At 44.4% G+C, this 16,565-nt stretch overlaps 2 protein-coding genes across 6 annotated transcripts in view; one reads left to right on the top strand and one right to left on the bottom strand.

Annotated features, from left to right (window-relative positions):
- LOC121444839 (protein FAM126B) overlaps positions 1 to 10,012 on the bottom strand; it is a 48,249-nt gene extending 38,237 nt beyond the window's left edge. For both annotated transcript variants that reach the window (XM_041646742.1, XM_041646740.1), the window contains exon 1: positions 9,896 to 10,012. The gene's annotated coding sequence lies outside the window, so the exon portion shown is untranslated. The remainder of the gene's footprint in view (positions 1 to 9,895) is intronic.
- An 83-nt stretch (positions 10,013 to 10,095) lies between these two features.
- On the top strand, positions 10,096 to 16,314 carry LOC121444862 (NADH dehydrogenase [ubiquinone] 1 beta subcomplex subunit 3-like). 4 transcript variants are annotated; one of them, XM_041646786.1, is made up of 3 exons: positions 10,096 to 10,335; positions 13,487 to 13,646; positions 16,017 to 16,314. In XM_041646786.1, exons 2-3 carry the CDS (start codon positions 13,489 to 13,491, stop codon positions 16,171 to 16,173), a joined length of 315 nt encoding a protein of 104 aa, XP_041502720.1. In that variant the 5' UTR covers positions 10,096 to 10,335; positions 13,487 to 13,488; the 3' UTR covers positions 16,174 to 16,314. The 4 variants fall into 4 exon arrangements, with proteins under 4 accessions (XP_041502720.1, XP_041502719.1, XP_041502718.1 ...); XM_041646785.1 differs by having other exon boundaries at positions 10,096 to 10,319; XM_041646784.1 differs by having other exon boundaries at positions 10,101 to 10,351.
- Positions 16,315 to 16,565: the final 251 nt, after the last annotated feature.

Here is a 16,565-nt window from a genome sequence, read left to right on the forward strand (position 1 = left end):
AAGGATTCATAGTGACCATAAAACCTACCCCATCTTCAAGAACACAAGTCCCAGGCGGAAGTGCTGGCAGCGTCCCATCAATAACGGAAGAGACAGACACACTTAGCTCTTTTCCCTCCTCACTGTGCAAGAGAGGACCCCCACTTCTCTTCTTCTAGTTAGACATGACTTAATGACTTTTTTAATTTTTAGAGAGGCTTTCTCTGTGTAGTTTTGGAGATTGTCTTGGACTCACTCTGTAGATCAGGCTGGCCTCGAACTCACAGAGATCCATCTGCTGGGATTAAAGGCGTGCGCCACCACCACCTGGCTTAATGACCTCTTTGAATCAAAAAGTCAAAACGAGTTCCACAAACCATTTCACGACAGAAGCAGTGTCTAGCATACCCGCTCCTTCCCGTAGCATCCCTGATAGAGTCCGAGGGATGCTCTGCCGACCACCACGTGAAGACAGCTTGCTGTATCACCCAAATTTGTAAGGTCACAGAGATTTTACAAGGCAATAAATACACCTTTTTCTTTAAAGGACAAACAGAGCCCAGGTACTCTCTGAAGATTGGCTGTAACTACTGTGGCCACATTGCTGCTAACTTTGACTGGAGCAGTTATACAATGAGACTGCAGCAGGCCAAAAAAAGCCAAGTAAGAGGAAAGAAATGGTTCTATATCTAGGGCTTTTACTCTTACAAAATGTCACCTCCACCTTATTCTGTGGTCTTGTAAAATTCCCTACAACACAAAGAAAAGAAAAAAAAATTGATTTTGGTTTCCATGTGGTTTCATATAATAAGCTGGCATTTCTACAACAAAGAAGCATCCCGCTAGGAGACGGAAAGGGAAATACCTCAGTAGGCTCAGCTTTACATGACGTCTAAGATATAAAAATACCTAAAAGAGAGGGGACCAGTTATGGATATAATGGCTTGGCTAAGTGGTTTTTTGAATTAGTGCTTGCTCACTAGACTTAGAACAAATGGCCCTGTTAGCAGGGATTGAGACATAAATTAAACACTGAGTTCCAACCCTTCTTTCCTTCCCTCCCTTCCTTCCCTCTTCCCTCTTTCTGGAAACAGGTCTTATTAGGCAAGCCAGGCTGGCACTGAACTTGTAATCAATCCTCCGGCCTGAGTGCAGGAATGACAGGCACGCACCCCACATGCACGCACCCCACATGCATGCACCCCACATGCAGCCTAAGAGGACTGACTGCAGGAACAACAGGCACGCACCCCACACACAGCCTAAGCGGAGCGGATCGAGTGCAGGAACGACAGGCATGCACCCCACACTCAGCACTCCATCACCCATACTGATCTGCACGTCCATGAGAACCCAGGCTGTCTCACTTCTCCAAGCATTACTGTCTTCAGCTGCTCTCCTCTTGGCGATACCCCGAACTATGTGCTAACTCCAGCTCTTAACTCTCACACGCTTTTCCCTCCATTGAAGCAGCCTTCCCCTCCCACCCCAACAGGCTGTCAACCTAGGCCAGGGATGCGAACATAACGCTTCAAAAAGAACAAAGTTCTAAGTCTTTTATTAGTCTATAACTAGGACTTACACTCTCACTAGATTATGAATGTACATGCGGGCACAAAGATTTCGTGATTTGGATACTAATAGAAATTACAGCTATTTTCATTGTCAAGTTAATAGTTATTAGAGACATTAAAATATCATTGTTTATATTCATTACTGTTTATGATATATTTGTGTTCCACCCTGGATAAAAATATCTCTTATCTCATTTACCTATGTATTTAGATAAACATCACCCTAGGTGCTATTTGAGGATATTATGGATGACAGTCAACTATCTGCAGACTGACAGACACAGATTCCCTTTACTGGGGTGGGGGTCACACAATCTGCCGAAGGCCCAAACAGAACAGTGCTAACCCTTCCAAGCAGGAGGACTCTTCCTGCCCACGCATGCCTTCCCTAGGACCAAACCTCTGCCCTTCCTGGGGTAGGCTAACTACATCACCTCTGGCTTCCAAGCATCTGGACACAGAAAGGAGCTACACCACTAACTCTATTGTGCTGCTTACCAACTACCTTGCAGTTTTGAGACGGGTTAACTCGTCATATGAGCCTTCTAACCAATCTCATATGATACGCAAGCATCCTTTCTTGGCGGTTCTTCTGGATAACACTGACAAACACACCTCAGAGATGAACTATGTGCTGAAGCCATCTCTTGAGCCTCCTGGAACGAGGATACTTATACCAGGTGGTGCATCAGTACACATTCTTCAGGAAAGGGGCATCTAAGAGCAGCTGACGTGGGTCTCAAATCAGAGGACAAACGTTGGTGGCACATAAAATACATGAGAGTGACTCTTAGGACCCCTTCCTCTTGGGTTTGGGAACAGCCTTTTTCTTCTGCCTTAGAACATGGGAAAGCTCTTTGCACTCCATTTACTAATACCCCTCCAAAAGGTCTCCTCCTCCTCTCCCTCTTACACCTTGTAAAAACTGATGTGGTAGACAAAGGCATAGTGATAGCCATTCCCAATAGATCTTAAAACTCAGTAACCTTCTTGTCAGAAACTCATCCTGTCAGGTGATGGTGGCGCACGCCTTTAACCCCAGCACTCGGGAGGCAGAGGCAGTCAGATCTCTGTGAGTTCAAGGCCAGCCTGGTCTACAGAGTGAATTCCAGGACAGGCTCTAAAGCTACAGAGAAACTGTGTTTCAAAAAACAAAGCAAAACACAAAAACAAAAAAGTTTATAAATCCTACTATTAAACCCCAGCTTCTCTGGAGCAGAGCACGTTCTCTGTAGGATTCGCATCTCTAGATTAAACCCCAGCTTCTCTGTAGGATTCGCATCTCTAGATTAAACCCCAGCTTCTCTGGAGCAGAACACATTCTCTGTAGGATTTGCATCTCTAGCTCTTCAGCTCATAGCGAATGAACGGCTCAATGGCAGGCAGTGACCCGACACAGCAGAGGAGAAGCAGCAAGTGTGAAAAGGATTACTAGTTTACAGACGGCACAGAGCCCTGTCCCCAAGCCCACAGATCGAGTCTACACATGCTGGGCAATGGCCATTTTCCAGCTTTATTTGCAATTATGTGTAACAAAAGACCCAGTTTCACTTGCTATAAATCAAACAACTCCTGCATAGGGTTTCTGAAGATGTTTCCTAAAAGATGAAGGAGTGCTGCTTTTCTTTCTTCTGCCTAGAACTGGTCAGCTGGTGTCACTGGGGGACCTTGAGAATGGAAAACACAAACTAAGGAGGACAAAGGGGAAATGAGGAGCCTGGGCCCCTGACAGCTCTGAGGTGCGTCAGCCCTACACTATTTACTTCTGATTCTTAAGAATTTAAATAAAGAAGTGATTTTTTTTTTCAAGACAGGGTTTCTCTGTGTAGCTGTGGCTGTAGACCAGGCTGCCCTTGAACTCAGAGAGTACACCTGGCTAGGCAGAGGTTATTTATCTGTTTTTAGCAATCAAAATACAATTCCCAACTGTAAGGAAGAAAGTGACTTTAGCAACAAACTTGTGGTTCTCCAGCCACTTTAGAGGTCCCTCAAGGTAATGCAGACAAGGAGGCAGATATCTCTGCTGTGCGGAAGGGGCGAGCGAGGAGGGAGCAAGACTGACTGAAGAGCCTTGGCTCACTAGGGGCACAGCACAGCCACAATGCAGCTGCATGGGGAAGGTGTCCAGAGCACTGACAACCACTTTGCTACAGCACTGCAGTCTCTTGTCAACACCACAGGTTACAGTGCAGAACAGTAACAAAACTGTTACCAGAAGAACAAACTGCAAGAAAATCAGAATTAGGAAATAAAACATTTTATTGAAAAGAAGATGTTCAAAAGTTGTACTAATTCTTCTTGAAAAGGAGAGAAATTGACTCAGATTTATAGCAGAAATTAAGGCTGATTCTCACTATCCCATTTCTATAATTCATAAAAATCTTGAGCAAATCCTTCATGCTTTCCACTCTGTCTTTTGCACGTGCATCTGAAGCCATTTCTACAACGATCTATTTGTGTGTGGCATGTGCATGGTGCATGGCCACACATGCCACCATGTATCTGCTCCTCTCCGTCCACGCTGATGTGGGTGCTGGGGACTGGGCTCAGATCAACAGGCTTGGAGGTGAAAGCCTTTACCACTGAGCCATTGTGCCTGCCCAATGACTTTAAATTCTTATTTGATGTCTTAGCAAAGCTCGAGGGTGATGTCACTTACGGATTTGTCTTTTGTTCACACTGTTCGCATAGTGAACACGCTAATGCTCTACTACCAAACTACATCCCTAGCCTCTGGAATGGAAAATAACCTGGCCACTCTGAGGCTTACTCCACAGACCCACACACAAGATTACATCATACAACATTATAAGATACAAAAATCAGCTGTACTGGAATGGGAATTCCATTCCAAGGGAATGGAAATCTGTATTGAGAGACACTGGTTTCCCGTGTACTATTCACAAAAGCCAAAAAAATAAAATCAGCTTAATTTCTACCAATTGCTGAATGAACAAAGAAAATGGGTCAAATACATAATAGAGTATTGAGTTAAAGGATGAAATTTTGACAACATGGATAGACCTACTGTACATTATGTTAAATGTTAGTTACAGAAAGACAGCTATCACATGTCCTCGCTCTTCTACAGAGACAGAATGAAGCAGTGGTCACCAGAGGTTACCTGATGGGTGCTGTCAGCAGAGTTAGGGTACAAACTCTGGTGCTCTGCTGTAGTGGGAGGAGCACAGAGAACCACAGTCACCTCTATCTCAAAGCAACTCAGGTGTGAATCTTCTCACCACATACACACAAAAGATAAACAATGGAGGAGCTGAGAAAGGTCACCCTGATTTGAACGTTACATAATGTATGCTGTCCAATGTATGTACATAGTAAAACACCATATAGTACCCCATAAGTGTCTGTAACTATGTGCCAACCGAAATACAAATGAGGCGGGTGAGATGGCTCAGTGGGTAAAGGTGCTGCTGACCTCTAAGTCTGACAAACTAAAAATCCTCAGAACCCACATGTTAAGAAGTGGCCTCTGAGCTCCACACATGTGAGCCTCACATGCAAACACACACATACACACTAAATAAATGAAGCACCTTTTTGTTTGCTTGTTTTTTGAGATAAGGAGACAGGGTTTCTCTATGTAGCCCTGGCTGTCCTGGAACTTACTCTGTAGACCAGGTTGGTTTGAACTCACAGAGATCCTCCTGCCTCTGCCTTCTAAGTGCTGGGATGAAAGGTGTGTCCCACTACCGTCTGGCTAATGAAATACTTTTCAAAAAAGATAAAGTAGTTGGGTTTGATGGCGCGTAGCAGCAATTCCAGCTCCTGAGGCAGTATCAGGAGTTCAAGGCCAGTATTCAGGACAGGAGATCCTGACTCAAAACAAAACTAAGTAAATGATAAAAATAAAAAGCCACTAGAACCAAGGATATCTAGCTCAGAGATGAGATGGCTCACAGGGTAAAAAGTGCTTGTCGAGCAAGTCTGAGTTTGATCCCCCAAAACCCACAGGGGAACACGAGAACCTCAAAGTTGTCCTCTGATCACACATGCATTCCCACAAAAGCATGCGTGCATACACAATAACAAATCGTTTTTCCAAGAACCAAGGACTACTTAGATAAGAAATATGTAAACAAAATCTCCGTTGTTTTGTCTTTTGTGTTTGAGACCTCAGACTTGCTATACAGTTAAGCTCTGGGATCACAGGTGTACACTACCATGTCTGGTTTAAGACCTCCCAGGGATGAAGCACGCTTGCAATCTCACCATTCAGAAGGCAGAGGCAAATCATCCGGCTTGGATTACTAGTGGATCCCCATCTCAAAATACCCCAGAGCAAAAGCAAACAGCGAAAAAGATGCCATCAGGATTCTAGCTTCAGTACATTAAAAAGATGATAAAAGAGAAAATACAGCCAGGTGGTTAGTGCCACCCGTGAGCCCAGCACCTTGGAGAGAGGAAGACGTTTATGAATTCATAACTAGCCAGAGCCACACAGCAATACTTGTCTCAAAAAAAGGAAAAAGAAAGCCATGTGATATATGATAAATTAACATTTAAATTTTTTGAAGGCTACAGTTACTCTGCAACAAAATGACTATTTGGTAACCCATCTTCACCAGCCAGTGTCAGCGCCCTTTACCATATTCTGTGACTGTTATTTTGTTTGGCAGTTAATCCTCAAATCTAAAAATTATTATAATTTTATGAACACTTAAACCATACCACTTTATATATTACACATATAATTTATACTCCTTCCCATTTACTCCTTCTTTTCATACTTGTCTCCAAACAGCCAAACCCCTAAACATTAGGTCTAAAGTCCATGAATTTCTAAACTTAACCCATGTTAAGGTCAAAAGATTTGTAATTTTACGTTTACTACCTATTATTGAGCAAACACCTGTTCATATATCAATCTACATATTACATCAAAGTTTCACTGAAAACTGTTTAATCAAGTAAACTTGCAATTCTTTTTTAAATTAAGTTTACTTTTTTTTTAGGTTTCTCTGTGCAGCCGTGGCTGTCCCAGAACTCGCACTGTAGACCAGGCTGGCCTCTAAACTCAATCCACCTGCTGCTGCCGCCTCCCAGGGCCTGGATTAAAGGCTGCACTGCCACCACCACGTTATTTCTCAATTTTAGCTTAACTCAAGGACAGTACAGCTGTCTGACACATCAGGAAACAAGGTGAGGAGGCATCTGTGCAAACTAATTCGTATAGGGCCAACTTGTGAAAGAAAATGGCTTGGATTATGGAAAGCAGTGACGTGCCAAGTGAAAACCAACTCAGCCCAAAACGTTCAGCACATCCTTTGTTTTGGCAACTTCAACTTCTGGCTAGAAAAGCTGCCCTAGCTATGACATGAAATGGAAACAGTTTATTGACTATAAAATGCTGGCAGATTTGGCAGCTGGCTCACAGTTAACACTGCTGTTACTGGTTCACAGCGCTGTGTGACAGAAGCTGGATTGGATCAGACTCTAAAGTAAAGGCCAGATATAAACCAAATCAGTCATCTCCTTCCTTCATCCCTTCCCTGCACTAAGACTCTAAAGGGAAGCGCAGATACAACATATGCGTGTCCCCTTTTTTACAAACTAAAAAAACCTCCTGGATATTTTGAGATATCGCCATCTTCATAGAGGATTCTCAAAGTAGGTCCAACTCCTGTGTGTGTGCTGTGTGCATGTATGCGATGTGTGGGCGCACATATGTGCAGATGAGAACGCATGTGAAGGCAGAGACTGACGCCAGCGGCTTCTTCATCCACGCTCCACTTCATGTGCACTGCAGCATGCTCAGCTGAGCCCAGAGCATGCCAGTCTGACTAGTCCAGCTTGCCAGCTGCACTGGGGATTCCGTCTCTGCCTCCCAAGTGCCGGAATTATAAACTGGCCACCAATGCCCGTGTGGCATTTATGTGGGTCCTGGAGACCCAAACTCTAGTCCTCACGCCTGCATGGCAGGGGCTATACCTGCCTGGCCAGCTCACCAGTCCCTAAGCCTCCCTCCTTTTTGGAAGCACTGTATTAATAGCGAGCATAGGAACAGAGCTAGACAGGGGGCTCATCAGATGGCTGCACAGCAAAGGACTGTATCAACAGTCAGTGTAAACCATTTTCACAGATTTGACATTTTAGACACCGAGAAGTATTCCGTTCCTGTCATGGGAAAAGGAAGTGGTCTACTAGCCAGGTAAAGAGGTAGAGGAAACAATGCTGTTGTCCTGGCATTAAAAGAGCAGCAAAATACTGTTCTGTTGCGTTGACAATACAACTGGGTTGAAACTTCCGCCCATATTTTATCATATTATTTAGTTTTTAATTATGTAGTGCTTTTCTATAATAACTCTCGGTCAGGCTGAAGATTATTCTCGAACTTCATACACTACAAGATGTCAAAGCTGTGTACTAACAATGAAACAAACCTATACTATCCACTAGGACAGCTTGTGGGCCTGGCTGTGGTGGCGCACGTCTTTAACCCCTGTACTTGGAAGGCAGAGGTGGATGGATCTCTGTGAGTTCAAGGCCAGCCTAGTCTACAGAGTGAGACTGGGGGGGGGGGGGATTAAAAAAAACAATTTTTTCAAGATCCATTTTGAAGCAAGCACTAATATTTCCTTACAACCAATGTTTCAATTTATTTACCAATGGCTTTGACATGGAAATATTTCAGAAAACAAAATCTCTATGATTTATAACCGTCCAGATTCTAGTAAATGATAATTTGGGATAGTGTTTTTTAAACTATTTGGTAATTCCCTACTGCCTGTTCGATTTACGGCAGTCTACAATGACACCTACTGGCCACTAGAAATCAGCCATTAGTTCTCTTAGATAGCTAGAGTAGGCTGGTTACATAAGAGAAACAGAGACACACACACACTCTCTTAAATCAACCCACCTAAAGACAAAAATTTGTTCACAGGTATGGAAAGCACGAGAGTATTTCACCTAAGGCAAAAATATGTCTTCTTCAGGGCTAAGGTAACATCATTCTTGTAAAAAGATAAGACGAGGAATGAAACACCAGCATCATTTTAAAACTGTATTTAAGGCGCTAACAAATACCTCAGTTCACTGGACATTTCAAAACAAATCCTAATCAACCATTTCGTTTCAGAAGATATTCTGAGAGAGAAAAAACAAAAAATCTAATTTTATATGTACGAACACAAATGACCAAGAGTAGGAAAAAAAATCAGATCTTAGAAAGTTGTCCTAACATATAGTTCAAAAACAAGCCCAGAAAGAGACACTTCCCGATACTACGTTAATCCTCATCTTCTGACTTGAAGGCAGCATGTCAAGAGCCTACCCTTCAGCAATTTATAGCGCTGCTTTTAAAATTGTATCCCAGTCTTAGAGGAGTTTTCCAATGAGCTATACAAGCAAAAGCTCTTCCACAACACACGCTGAGACGGGAGTTTGTTCGGGTACTGTATCCCACCATTCGGACCGTGAATTTACAACTCACAACTAGTTCCTCAGACTTAACGAAGCAAATCACTCAAAAGGTGGCTCTCCCCTGTTTAGAGTACCGTCTTATTTTCACCATCCTTAGTATCCATATATTGGGGGCAAGTTGTCGACCAACTAACTTACTGTCCGTTTTCTAATCTGAGTTTACCTTCCTCTCTGGATTTAGAAGGCTCTCCACTTTGCTGGAGGTTAAACACTCTATCCGTTCCTGCGCTGCAAAGCAGCCAATGCGTGTACTACAAAACATTTCGCCCATCTCGAGCTTAAACGTCGTGTCTTGTCTTGTCTCAAGCCAAGTCCTTATTTGGGATAAGCGCTTCGTGACTACTCTGCCTTCACGCTGTCCTCCTCCTCCAGAGCCTGCCTGGGTAGGAAAACACGGGAGCCAGCGACAACAAGAAAGTGATCACGTCTATCAACGGCTTGCAAGAGCTCCTCTTCCATGACGCTGGGTCGAGTTGTTCGGGGGGGAGAAAAAAAATAACTGCCAGGGGTTACATAATGTACCAGCCGCTAGTTTCTAGCTCCGACCACCAAGAAACCTCTTCCTCCTCCGCACCCTGACAACAACCCCGAGAATTTCACTCAGGTGTCTGCAAACGCCGCGTCCTTCTCTAGCCTGAGACTTCCTGCAAGAAATCCCTTCAGCCCTCACCGCCCGCGCCCTGCTCCTGCCTCCTTCCCCACCCACACCCTCGTCGCCCTCTCTAGGCCCCCCAAGTCGCCCCCACGACACGCACTGAGCCCCAAGCCGCCTCCTCCTCACGACCCTCCCGGGCTGGCTACCGGGTGTGTAGGGCTCGGGATCCGCCCCCCGCCGGCTCCCGCGACCGCAGCCGGATTTGACACCTCCTCCTCCGGAACCGTGCGGGTCCCCCACCTACCTGTCACCCCGCAGCAGCCTCGGGCTTCCCACCGCCACCGCCTCCCGCAGCAGCCTGCCAACTGCAGCATAACAACCGGCCCTCTCATTGAGTGGGCCGGCGCGCTCAATAACAGCCGCTCCCATTGGCCGCGCCGCCTCATCGGCCCGCCCTCCGGTGCGCCGCCTAAAAGAGTCCGCCCGGGAACAAGGAAAACGCGCTTTTTTTACCCGTCTCCTCAGAGTCCCCGAGCTCAGTCGGATGCTGGCAGCGGAGTGTGGCAAACGGTCTCGATGTCCAGTTTTTCTTACGCCGTCGTCTTTCTCCCTCGTCTGGGAGCCTTGCGCCGGGGTCGGAACGCTTATCGACTCCTCCGCTTTCCTGCGGTGAGGAACGCCCGTCGACAACGTCCGTTTCCGGTTGGCTCCGTCTGGAAGGTTGAATAGTGAGTGTCCTGAGAGGTCAGATTGCTGTCAGGTAATTTAGGGAGCTGGTGGGCGACCTCTGGGTTAGGAATTATCCAAACTGGGTCCAGGGGGAGTGCAGAAGTGATGAGAGGGACCGGGAGGAGGGGAGCGCTGCGGCCGAGTGCGCCCGAGCTGAGCGGAGGCGGATGGAGGAGGCCCCGATGGTTATTATAGCGCTTCAACCCCAGACACCCCGACCTCCACTCCCGCCGCTGTCACCCGCAGTTTCCTCCTCGCCTCCTGGCTTTTTTGCGGGGCAAAGAACAGTACCCGATCCGAAAATGCTTAACCTAGAAAAATTCCACCAGATGCCTCACAAAATCACGTCCATTGCATATTCCTACGGTAAAGGATTGGCTGCCAAAGTAATAGCATTTCATTCGGCTTTTCTTATATTTTTATGGTCATCTCAGTATTTGGATGAGGGAAATTTCAGTTCTATACCTGAAAGCCCTGTGAAATTACACGGAGTGGAAGAAGCATCCCGTAGGGAAAGTAAACCAACACGTCCTTTATTAGAACAAGCCACCTTGGGTGGAGGTTGATCATCACCTAACTTCTAAGTTGGCTTCTGACATAAGCAGGTAGCATTTCAGTTTTCCATAATTACACGTTCGGTCTTTGTTGAGTTTATTTCTTTACTGTCCTTAAATGAGCGGTCCTGCAAGGGAAATGATTTCCCGCTGTTGAGTGCTCAGTGCAGTGTAACTCACCTTTCCCGTGATGTGAGGAGAGAACTGGTTCCTTTAAGGTGTCCTCTGACCTTTATATGGACGTGTGCACACACAAATCAATGAGGCTTTAAATAAAGATTCCTTTGAAAGTAGGAGCCAGGCATATGCACAAGTCTGCACTTGTAGCACTTGGGAGAAATAGAGACAGAAGAATTGAGAGTTCAAAGTCGTCCCTGAATACATATCAAGTTTGTGGTCAGACTGAGTTAGGTAAGACTGTCTCAAGTAAATAAAACAGTGTTCCTGTAAGATGGGGTGGCGCCTACCCCATTGATAAAGTTATGTGTGCTTCGTTCTGAAAAAAGTCTGATAAAACATATTCCTTGTCATATACATACAGAAATTTCTCTCAAGTAGCAATGTCCAATAGGAACGTAATGGAAGCCATGCATGTAGTATTAAATTTTCTAGTAGATGCTAAAAGTAAGACAAAAGTCATCTAATATATTAAATGTAGTCTCATTTAAAGATGTAGTCTGCAGCCAAGCATGGTAGCACACGCCTTTAATCGTAGCTCTTGGGAGGCAGGGGCAGGTGGATTTCTGAGTTCAACACCAGCCTGGTCTACAGATCGAGTTCCAGTACAGCCAGGGCTACACAGCAAAACCCTGTCTTGGGGATATATATATATATATATATTCACACATGCGGACACACATATATATATATACACTCTGTATTATTAATGAACTGTTCTACATTTCATACTGTCTTAAAATTTTTTGTACGTTATGTATACAGTATATCCATATTATTTACATAAATGTACATACTTGGTCTGTGCTTGTATTTTATAAGGTTGAAAAGTATATTCATACACCAGATAATTCCAAAGACACTTTAGTATTTTCTTATAATTGAATTTGCTTTGGTACTTGATCCTCTCCCAGGGGACCTGAGTTTAGTTCCTAGTACCCACACCAGACAGCTCATGACCACCTATTATTCAGATTTAGGGGATGCAATACCTTCTCTGGCCTCCCTCCCATGCATGCATCTCTCTCTCTCTCTCTCTCTCTCTCTCTCTCTCTCTCTCTCTCACATACACACACACACACACACACCACAAATAAGGTCTTTTTAAAAAGTTAAAATCCCAGGTTCCTTAGCTGCATAACCACATTCCAGAGGTTAGTGGCTACCTAACAAGACAGCACAGATCCAGGAGAGGAATTGGTGGCCATAGGTATCCAAATGTTCTTTTTGTTGTCTGTTTACGTTTTGATTTTCCAGGCTGGCCTGGAACTCAAGAAATTCACCTGCCTCTGCCTCCCGAGTGCAAGGATTGATGGCGGGTGCCCGCACACCCAGCAAATGTCCCATTTTCTGGGTTATGACAGTTTTTCCAGAACAGTAGTGCTCAGTCATAGTCTCACCACTTGGATGTGAAAATGGAAGGCACACTACAGTGTGTTCTCCGCATTTCCCAATCTTGGAAGGTAGATTTTTATCCTTGTTATGTGAGGCAATAGAAGTCCAGAAAGCTTCAGGGATTTTCTTGCATTTTATAGCTATTAGTGATTCAAAAAAAGATGGTTTTAAACTCTTCCTTCGAACATTTGAGATTTTCTTGTTTAATTTATGGCTATTTTGAAATAACAGTAACCCCAACACTCCAGAGGCAGAGCAGGCAGGTAGGTCGCTGGAACTTCAAGGCCAGCCTGGCTTCAGGACAAAAGCCAGAGCTCTCCAGAGAAATCACATCTTGAAAAATGGATGACAGAGAGAGAGAGAGAGAAAGAGACATAGCATTGACTTACTGCTTAGAGTCTCATTGTCTTCATTTATAAAAAGTGTTTGGTTATTTTTATTTTGTTTTGTTTTGGTTGGGTTTGTTTGTTTGTTTTCGTGAGACAGAGTCTCTCTACACAAAGCTCTGACGGTCCTGAAATTCACTATAGACCAGGCTGGCCTGGAAGAACTCAGAGATCTGCTTGCCTCTGCCTCCCAAGTGCTGGGATTAAATTTGTGAGTCACCAGGTCTGGGAAGGCAGGGGGAGAAATCTGTATTTTTAATTTAAATTCAAAGTTGTTTTAGAAGCAGTACAGTTACTGCCTATAAAGTCCCATGTGCCGGGCACGTGAAGACTACGGAAGTGTTATTGTTAGCATATGTAGTGAGTGGGTATCTGAGTGGTAGGGCTACTCACTGTTTTCAGTTCCATATATTGTGTATGTATTTCCTAGCTGTGAGCATACACTAAGTACGTAATAGTACACTTTTTTTGGTTGATTTTCTGGCCTGGAAATACAATACACCACTTGCCACTTCCTCCCAAGTAATCCTAGTATATTTTTATAAAAGCTCTCTACTCAGAATTGTCAGGTATTTATCTTTTTAAAAGCATTTCACTTGACACATCCTCATCAACATTGGCTCTCTCTCTCCCTTCTTTTCCTTTTTCCCGTAGACATGGCTGCTGGGCATGGACACGAGCACGGGCACGGGCATGGGCATGGTCACGATAAACTGGTCCTTCCAGATCACACACAGTGGAAAACAGAAGGGACACCGCTAGAGACAGTGCAGAAGAAGCTGGCTTCCCGGGGGCTGAGGGACCCGTGGGCTCGGTAAGATGAGTCTAGGCGTGTCCTTCTTGCTCTGGGTACCGGGACGGGAAGACTGGTGTGCATCAGACGCCTCAGCGGAGGCCCCTCCTTCCAGCCTGTGGGTCCTGGGGAAAATGGCTCTGTTTTTGTTTTTTCTTTTGAGACTGGATTTCTCTGTGTAGCCCTATCTCTGTCTCTTAGAACTCTGTACACCAGGCTGGCCTTGAACTCACAGAGACCCACCTGTCTCTGCCTCCCCAAGTGCCCAGCGAAAAGTGGCTTCTTAGCTTTAGTTGGGATCTTCCTATTTCATAAAACTTACGGTGTGAATCTTTTCCATGTGTCTATTGAACTCACATCAGTCTTGAGGTAATTTATGCCTTTATAATGATGAATCTTTTAGAACACATGGGATTTATGACTTTTTGAATTTTCAAGCATTATTTCCTTACTTTTTATACATATCCTGAACATTTTGTTGAATTTATTTATATTTCTGGTACTATCATAGGTGGTATTTTAAATCACTATTTGTAGCTCTGTTATTGACAATTAAGATTGTAATTAATTTTCACATACTGACTTTATATCCCATTTATTATTTAGCTAAATTTTTGCCCTAGTAAACTTTTTGTTTGTTTGTTTGTTTGTTTGTTTTTGAGACAGGGTTTCTCTGTAGCTTGGGTGCCTGTCCTGGCCTAGTAAACTTTTTTTTTTTTTTTTGGTTTTTCGAGACAGGGTTTCTCTGGGGTTTTGGAGCCTGTCCTAGAACTAGCTCTTGTAGACCAGGCTGGTCTCGAACTCACAGAGATCCGCCTGCCTCTGCCTCCCGAGTGCTGAGATTAAAGGCGTGCGCCACCACCACCCGGCATGAACTTTTTTTTTATGTCCTTTAATTTTTTCTTTTAATAATGATCATTTTGTCTACAGAGACAACATCACTTTGTCTTTCTCAGACTGTAAACTTCCCTTTATTCTTGCGTGATTGCAATGGGTAACATGGAAAAAGAAACCAAAGAATTTTAACTTCTTTTGTTTTGTTTTTTTCCCCTGGTGGCTTTGCAGCAGATCTCACCAAGTCCCTCAGGCTGATGTGAACAGTAGTCGTGTCTTTCAGCCTCTGAGTGCTGGGCTGGAGGTCTGGGCTGTCACTTCAGCTTCTCCTTCCTGTTGTAAAGTCAGTCGCCCCATTGTCCCCGCATGTTCCTGCTCCTAGTTCAGCCAGCATTCTGACCTCAGCCTCCTCGCTGGCTGGACTGGAAGGACTTAGCACATCCCTCTCCTGAGAGCGTCTCTTTTCTGTTAAAGTGCTGAGTTATCTGTACAAACTTCCAGATACTAAACCATTGCTTTTCTGGGCTGAGCCCTGTTTCTTCGTGATAAATTATTTTTGTTTTGTACATTGCTGGTTTTAATCTTCTAAGATTTTGCTCAGAACATGCAACAGGCCCAATGTGGTGGTGCACGCCTTTAATCCCGGCACTCAGGCAGGTGGATTTCTGCAAGTTCCAGGCCAGCCTGATCTAGTTCCTGAGCTCCACAGCCAGAGCTACTTCTAACGTCTTTGTGTAGTTCTGGCATCTAAACTAGTTTGATTTGTTTCCATATTTTCTAGTGAGGCGGATTTTTTTTTTTTTTTGGTTATTTTTTTGTCCTCTATAAGGTGATTCCCCCCCCCCCCCCCCGCCATCCCCTGCTAATGTAGGTTATCTATACAAGAAGACATTTCTTCCTGTAGCTCTTGGCTTTCTGTTCAGAGTAGTCAGAGCAACCAGAGCAGGAGCTCAGACTCCTGAAGCTCAGACTGTACGACAGGGAACAGCTGTGAGCCCTTGAGTAATAATGCCAGCTGCGCATCCTTCTGTGCCAAAATAGATTAGACATCGGCATGCCTAATATTTATGACAATAATGTTGGGTAGGTAGTAGTCAACTTTGAACAGAAGGTCAACTTCATATTTTATATGTGAAACTTGATCATATATTCTTAATTCTACTCTGCCCAGAAATATTCCCACTATGACTTACATTATTAAGTAGTCTAGCTTTGGAGCAGGTGTGGTGGTGCATGCCTGGAGCTTTACAGCTCAGAAGACTGGAGCAGGATTGCCACAGCTTGGCCTGTATAGAGAGATCCTGTTTAAAAAACAATGCTGGGCACAGTGGCTCACGCCTTTAATCCCAGCACTTGGGACACAGAGGCAGGGAGATCACTGTGAAGCCAGCCTGGCCTACAGAGTTCCAAGAAGCCAGGGCTGCACAATGAGACTCTGTCTCAAAACAAACAAACAAAAACAAAACAAAACCAAAAAAACCCAAAAGATACTAATGTAGCATTTCAGTATTTTGGCTCGGAGAATTGCACGATTGTCATTTTTCTCCTCTCTTCCAGCAATGAGGCCTGGCGATACATGGGCGGCTTCACAGAGAACGTCTCCTTCATGAGTGTGCTGTTCAAAGGGTTCAAGTGGGGGTTTGCTGCCTTTGTGGTCGCGGTAGGGGCTGAGTACTTCTTGGCCTCCCCGAATGGTGATAAGAAGCATCACTGAAGGCAGCACCTGGGCTTATCTCCTGACTTCTCTCTCTAGCGTCCTTGGCTTAGTTAAGTTAAGAAAGAATGGCTTAGTTAAGTAAAGAAAAACTTTGTTTTGTCTTGTAATGCTTAAATAAAGTTGGAAAGAAAAATGTAATGTATGTACCTGTAATTCCAGCTCTTAGAAAGCTGAGGCAGGAGGATCATGAATTCAAAGTCAGCTTAAGCTACATAGTGAGGCTGTCACAATAAATAAATAAATATGCATGTGTCCACGCACGTGTGTGTATTGGACTTTGTTTGGAATGGTGGGTGTTGGGGGACCAGCAGCAGTGCATTCTGCATGCAGCCTCCTAATTCAACTTAACAAATGTATTCCAAGAGTTACCTACTGAATCCACTGAGCCT

The sequence above is a fragment of the Microtus oregoni genome, unplaced genomic scaffold (assembly GCF_018167655.1).
Source record: "Microtus oregoni isolate MIOR12 unplaced genomic scaffold, Mior012 000144F_ref0000341, whole genome shotgun sequence".
NCBI classification, from domain to species: Eukaryota; Metazoa; Chordata; class Mammalia; order Rodentia; family Cricetidae; genus Microtus; species Microtus oregoni.